General features: G+C 30.3%; 2 protein-coding genes across 2 annotated transcripts in view; one reads left to right on the forward strand and one right to left on the reverse strand.

The window, feature by feature from the left end:
* Als2 (Amyotrophic lateral sclerosis 2) overlaps window positions 1-5,234 on the reverse strand; it is a 34,944-nt gene extending 29,710 nt beyond the window's left edge. The window contains exons 1-4 of the mRNA XM_067045198.1: window positions 3,832-5,234; window positions 3,583-3,741; window positions 843-1,097; window positions 70-371 (exon numbers count right to left, since the gene is read on the reverse strand). Coding sequence (XP_066901299.1) covers window positions 70-371; window positions 843-1,097; window positions 3,583-3,741; window positions 3,832-5,015 — 1,900 coding nt within the window. The 5' untranslated portion in view covers window positions 5,016-5,234. The remainder of the gene's footprint in view (window positions 1-69; window positions 372-842; window positions 1,098-3,582; window positions 3,742-3,831) is intronic.
* Window positions 5,235-5,332: 98 nt separating this feature from the next.
* The window catches only part of dbo (Kelch-like protein diablo), a gene marked incomplete in the record, with an annotated part of 12,265 nt that continues 10,056 nt past the window's right edge, over window positions 5,333-7,541 (forward strand). Inside the window, 3 exon segments of the mRNA XM_014437236.3 lie at window positions 5,333-5,729; window positions 5,834-6,075; window positions 6,173-6,357. Coding sequence (XP_014292722.1) covers window positions 5,891-6,075; window positions 6,173-6,357 — 370 coding nt within the window.

A 7,541-nucleotide genomic window follows, 5' to 3' on the forward strand; every position in this document is an offset into this window, starting at 1 on the left:
CAAGATAATTCTCATAAACATACAATATTTCTTCTTGGCAAGATGTCAATACTTCATGCGAAGCTTTGCCTTGAAGAAGAGTTGATACAATCATTGCAGTTATATGAAGTAGATCAGTATAACGGCAACAAAGATTCGAAAGACTTTCATCAAGGGAAGATTTTCGACTAAGAGGTTTAACGAGGCCATTATATACAGAAAGTAATTCTTCTAGGTAACACTGTTCATGGGCAATATCTGAGTCCAATGTTGTTTCTCTTGGAGGTAAATTAGAATATATTACACACATTACTTCTCCAGATCCCAAAACTCTTAAAGGAGTTAAATTATGAAGCAGGGAGTTTTCTGTCAAATTGACTTTATTTTGCTTCCTGAAAAATAAATAAAACTATATATTTTTTTTGTTTTCAAAAGAAGAGAACCCAAATTAACAATGATTTGGATCCCCAAGCTAAGCCAAACCAAGTCAATGATTTCTTTTTGTAATATTATAAACCCAATAATAATAGAATTATTTAAAATAACAAGGTGCAACATTTAATAAACAAACACAACTTAATAATAAAAATATTATTTGTGAATTTTCTTAGATATGTCAATATCAAATCCTGATTAGTTTGTGATACTGCGATTTGCAAATATATTACTGACACCGATATTAAAAGAAGACAATGTGAACCCGAAAACTATGAATTAACATTTATGTAACCAATGTCATTTTTGTAATTATTAATATTTAAAGTTTCCTTATCTAAATTTGAATTAATCTTTACTGAAAAAGAGAAATTTTGACATAGTTTGTACTTGGAACCACTGATTTTATATAATTAAGTAAATCTTACCTTTCATTGGTCAGCAAATTTATACTACCAGAACGATCCAAAAGAACAGAGAAGTCATTACCAACACCAACTGACATTGCTCGCCCACAGATCAGAGGTGTACTTTGAATCTTCAGGTCAGAATTCGTTATTTGTCCAATTGCATTGGAACCCCATCCAAAAACTCTACCATCCAGTGTTTGTACAAGGCAGTGATTGCGTCCACACCAAACACCACAAACCCCAATATGTGATACTCCTGTTACCAGAACAGGCCTACAACAAAAATAAACCTTTTTTATACACAATAGTAAATAATAAACAAAACAAATAACAATTTAAAGTGTAAATATAAATAAACATGAAATATAAAATTAATATGAAAACTAAGTCCCGAATACATAAATGACACTCAAGTAAAACTTTTTGCTAACCAGGGTGAATTTTGATGCTTAACCAATTCAGAAGTGATTCCACTTAGCATATTGAGCCCTTAAGTGTATTTTGAGTTTATTTTTAAATATAAGACAAAAAATTGATAACCTACTAATGAAAACAGTTTCAGTTTCATTTATAAGTACTGTCACATAACTTGATGTTAAAAAAGTGGCAACTTGCGAAACGTCAGAAAATAAATAGTTGTAAACTATTTTTGTTTCTCTTTTGACCGCAACCCTGATCATCTTCTTATATATAAATTTTTACGGTCAACTAAATATACATATATATCAAAAACTTTTTATTTTAAAAAAGAATGAAAAAATGAATATCAATAAAAAATGAAAACAATAAGAGTATACAAAAAAAATTCTTCAAACCTATGAAAAATGTCATGGTTGGAATGTTGTCAGTTGAACTTTAATATTCTTTTTAATACAATGAGATGCTTATGATCTGACATACAAGAAATGTTGATCGTATAAGATTTAGCAATCAAATCAAATAAAATATTAATTAATATATTAGCAACTAAGTGAAATATGTTTTAAGTTATCAAAATTAGCTACCAAAAATGAATGAAAAAATTATGAACTTTAGTAGTGAAATCAGTTTAGGCCTGATTACGATAGTCACAAACTGTGTTGTAGGTTTTTTCATTTTCTATTCCTATATTTGATATAGATACTCCAGAGTTCAAAAAGTGATTTTTGCTATCCCACTTATTCTCCTTTAATACAGACTCCATTTTGATAACGATTTAAGGGTATGTACTGTATACTGTTAATCTATATCCTAAAAGGATATTTAGGAATGCCTAAAGATGAGTAAGCAGCCAAAACATATAATAAAAATAAAGGCATATAATAAAAAAAACAAATGGTGAAGCATTATCAACCTTATATAATACATTGTAGGTATGTATTGTTAGAACTGTCTCATGAGCCTATGGATCAGGGACAAACATTAAAATTATATTAGTATTATTTTTGAATAATTAAAATTATAATAATGCGACTAGAGATTAGTAATTCATAAGTAATCTTAATCTTTTGTCAAACGGCGGAAACTTATTTGTACTCTTTACGTTTTCTCAGAACACTCTCAACATGAGGAAATAATTGTTGTTACAATATATTTCAGAATATCTTACAAATGCATGAGAGGAGAGAGATACCACAATAATTATTGCATTAGAGAATACATTATTTTTGAGAGTAGGACACAGAACTGTCTTGTGCCAAGCTGTCAGAATCATTTCATTATTCCATATTACAAGAAGATTGTGTAATATTCACAATAGGTAATCTCCTTTCTTGAATAATTCGGCAGAAAGAATGTCAAAAACTGGCGGCTTGTTGTTTTTGTCTAATTTTCCCCCAAAATATATATAAACTTTTGCAATTCTCAATTGCCCCTCTGGTTCGAGGGGGATGAGGCAGAACTTGAGTTTTGAGGTTTTAGTATAGTCTGATAAATATATTTTTCTTCCCACTACATGTCGGCACCTCTAGCAACCTCCTCCTCTTTCAATCTAAAAATGGCTAGTTTTCCCCCAAAACTGAGTAAGAGGATTGAAAATTTGTATGTAAATTGAGTTGGTGTTACAGAAGTACCTTTTACTTTTGGCTATACTTAAATCATGAAACAATATTTTTCCTCATCTTTCAGCACAACCCTATAAAATGGATCGAATTCAACTAGTAAAAACTTTTAAATTGAAACCAATATGTATCTTACCCAAAATTAAAGAAATAAACAGAATAAAAATAAACGACCACAAAAGTTCATAGATACATAAAGGAGCATGTAACTAACATACATGTTTAAAACCAAACTATATCTAGTATTATATTGATTGAAACTTCCAACAATAAATCTTTGAAAAATCACCTAAGACTGAAATTGTCATTGTGAGGCTTACTAATTCTGAATTTTATTTTATTATCTATCATTTTATAACTTGTTATAAGTTATTCAATGATTGGTATCACTGTATCAAAAAATATGTTTCTGTTTGTGATTTTTCACAAAAATTAATTTGCTAAGACTTAAATAATTAACTTGTTATAAGCAACTTAGTGTAACATTCTATCTAGTTTATCTAATTAAAACAGTGTGCTATATTTTTTGGATATTTATTTATTTATTTTCAATCATTTCAGGAGCAAAAATGAAAATAAAGAGTTACATGAGCTAACAAAACTATTTTGTACAAAAGTTTTAAAGAGAATATAAATAATAAAGACAACCAATTTTGAATAGAAATTTGAATTAATACGTAAATTCTAATAAATAAAACAATTAACTCAATTTTAATTACTTATTTCTTTTAACGAACTCGCCAATGCCATGTTGACCATATTGAGCATTACCCCAAACCCAGACTTCACCTCTAATCAAACGAGCACCTTTGACCCTGCTAACACCATTTCTTTCCATAGCAGCATCTTCAGAACCATCACTGCAAGACCAATCCCACCTAAAAAAAAAAATATTATTCCAACTTATCCAAACCTACCTGGGTACAGGTAACATTTTGATTTTTACATAAGTAACCATATTAACCTACCTTAAATTACTATTTAAGCTGATATTGGATCGATTAAGTTCTTCAAATTCTTCAAATGAATCACTTATGTTGTCAGATCCACCACTGACATGTCTCGATAATGTTGCCACCTTGTCACCAACAGTTTTTACCCCTTCATAAACAAGACTTGCCACAGTAGTCACATTCTGGCGTAATATTCTAGTGGGACCAGAAACCTCTGCTAATAATTCTTCCCCTCCAGAAGAAACCCATGATAACTGTCTTGTTAAAAATTGTCTAGCAGCTTCAGTATTTATCAGGAGCATACTACTCATGCGATCACCTTTGTCTGGATTATCTCTATTTTCGATATCTATAGACTGATTAGAAATATTACATTCTGTAGCATCAAACATATGATGAGAGTCTTCTGTACAAGATGAAGTGTTGTCATTACTCCTTTTGTTTTCACTACCACCATTAGTTTTACTGGTAGATGTTGAAGCACTTAAAGATTCACACGATTTTTTATATGATAATCCAAGAGGGCACGCTTCTGAACAAGACTGCGGTGATAAAGGAGAGGCAACTATGTCACTTGTACACTGTGGACAGATTGATAAAAATACTTCAGATTCCCCATTTTCTGGCTGGTTTATTGAACAAACATCATCTCTTTTGTGAGAAATAATTACATTAAAATCTTCACCAGAGCTAATTAATGTTACATGCCTACCCTCAAAAAACATAACTTTCTTAGGTTCTGGTTCATTAAATATTCCTAACTGTGGATGATCTCCAGAAGCCCATAGTTCTCCAGTATCTGACAAAAATATTACACCCATTCCACCAGCAGATATTTGCTTCACATTTATTCTACGGCTATGAGTAACATATCCATGGCTACAACATGATGATTCTTCATACAAAACTACTTCTTCACAACTTTTAAGGGTAGGAGATAGTCTAAATACTCTGCCTATTTCAGTGACATAATACAAGTGTAACCTGGTGGCTCCTATATCTACAGCTAATATATTAGTTCTACTTAATGAGATAGTATAATTGGAATCTATATTGCCTTGCCAAACTTGGTTCGATTTGTCTAATAGAAACAATGAGTTGTCTAGAGTGATTAATTTGATATAATCAAAATCTGTTACTTCTTCTGAATATTTAGCAGAAAGTAATTCGTATCGCCTCCAAAAATGAACCTGTGACATAGCTGCCAGCCAATAAAGACTGAAAAATCTACATATTTACACAACTGAAGTCCTGATAACAAGCCATAAATAGTGAATTTCCAAGAAACCCCATTCACACAAACTTCTTTTTCCTCCTCTGGGGCCCATAATTACTGTTCAATCACTTAAAATGGGATGAGTCACGAAAGAATGGGTGTAAATAACATAATAACGAAGTGGGATGAACACTAGTTGCTATCTTATCACTAACAAACTTAACCTTCCTTGTCAAAAAAACAAACAATAATGTTAGGTTTTAAAATAAAGTTTATATTTATTAGCTTTATCAATGCTGTTCGCAAAGCGTCTTGAAATGTAAATACGCTCTATTTAATACTTTCATTTTGTTTAATGAATTAAACTTTCACCAATGAAAGTGAGATACAGTCAGCCATGTGTGTGTGTACTACAGCTGGAAGGTTTATGAACTGTGTTTAGAAAGACCTATAGAATTTCGGTTGTGTTCTCTGTCCTGTACCTAACTTTAGTGTTTAAATTTTTTTATAATTCCATTTGATGTGGATGATATAACGACGATTGAAACGGTACCATAAACTGGTTCATTTGAATTTAGTTAAGAAAGGTTATCTATTCTGTGTGCTGAAGAACTGCTTGTTTATTTATTTATGACCAAAAATAAAAAAAATTCATCAGCATATTGAAATAAACGGGATACGAGGCCTTACGATAAAGGTATGGTAAAAATTGCATTTTAAATTTTTATATGTTTAAAAGTGACTTGAATTAACTGACTACTGATTTAAACATTTTCACTTAACACATTAATTTAAATTTAGATTGACTCCGTGTGGGGCTGGCCATCTCCGCCACTGCGGCTTCAAGCAGGCCGCAGGATGGCGGAGTTAGCCGGTGTTGCTGGGGGTGGAGAGAGGGAAAGAGCACCTTCACCTGCTCGTCTGGCACATACATCTGAAAAACATCCTAGAGGAACACTCACTGAGTTAAACGTTTTACGTCGACATAGGGAATTGTGTGATGTTGTTTTGAACGTAGGCACTAGAAAAATCTTTGCTCATAGGCAAGTATTTACTTATATCATCCACATTTCTTTTTATCTAATTATACATTATGGTTTTTGCCTGATCTTATGTCTTGTTTTTTTAATTATGTTTTAGGGTAATACTATCAGCATGCAGTCCATATTTTCGAGCCATGTTTACTGGTGAATTAGCTGAATCCAGGCAGACTGAAGTCACAATAAGGGACATTGATGAACATGCAATGGAATTGCTAATTGATTTTTGTTATACGTCTCATATTGTGGTTGAAGAAGCCAATGTTCAAACATTGCTCCCAGCAGGTATAGTTTGATTTCATTGTTTTCCTAATTTTTTTTATGTCATAATTTATTTGTAGATGTTATTACACAAAAAGTTCATTTGTGCTGAGTTATCTTTACAATTTTAAATAAATAAATAAGTGGTAAATTGATAGTTGGTTTTATTATTAATTGATAATTATATAGGTTTATATTGATATCATTGCTATTATATATTAATTAGTTATAATAAATAGCTTTCATAGTTAATTATATTAGTTACATAGTTTTCATTTTTAGTTCATTATTATCCATTGATTATTTTTATCCCAGGTAATGGTGAAGGAAGGTCAACATTTTCATAATTAAACCAGACTGACTGAAATGAGTAATGAATATTGAAAAACACATATTAACTATATTTTTTCTGTTAGTTTTCTAGCTTAAAATTTCCATCTTTTTTTTTTTTTTTTTTTATGGCCTACTTTTAAAGAGATCTCTTAGAATGATAAATTTAGAACAAATGTCCTAACATATTTTGATAATGATTTATAGGTTAATGAACTTGTTTGTATTTCTAAAATGCCTTCCTTTGTCAAGTACATAATGTATGACTTTACCCTTTCATACTTGTATCTTAGGTTTATGGGCTTATGTCTATATATTTATATTTACAAACACATTGGCATGTTCGTGTACAGACTTTTCTAAAAATTAAGATGTTGGTTTGATTTTTGATTAAATTTGTTATGAAAACTTTCAGATTATGTATATTTTTTTCTTGATTTCTTAAAATTTGAATTAATATTTACATCTAGATTTTAAGTAGTAAGATATTTCACCGATAAAGTTTGAAATAACATTGAGATCTATTGAGTGTCTTTCTCAATCATTATAGCAATATTTATTAAGAAATTTCATTAATTAAGCAAATATGTAAAATCAATATCAAGAGAAAGATACATAAATGTTTTGATGGGGAAAGGAGGATTAAATAATGAAATGCAAAAATTTTCATGTATTTTGTATTAAATATTTAGTCCCTAAGCTCTTAAAAGGTAAGGTACTGTATATACTAACAATTTTCTTTTTTTTTAAATGTTTTTAATAACTTTTCTGCAATGGCTTATATTCTCAGAACTGAAATGGACTGACATAAATTTTGCTCTATAAAACGTTCTTTTGTAGATGACAAATATGGAATGCAAACAAGTCTTAATATTGTG

The sequence above is a fragment of the Halyomorpha halys genome, unplaced genomic scaffold, assembly GCF_000696795.3.
Source record: "Halyomorpha halys isolate HHAL.00 unplaced genomic scaffold, Hhal_1.1 Scaffold5.1, whole genome shotgun sequence".
In the NCBI taxonomy this organism is placed as follows: domain Eukaryota; kingdom Metazoa; phylum Arthropoda; class Insecta; order Hemiptera; family Pentatomidae; genus Halyomorpha; species Halyomorpha halys.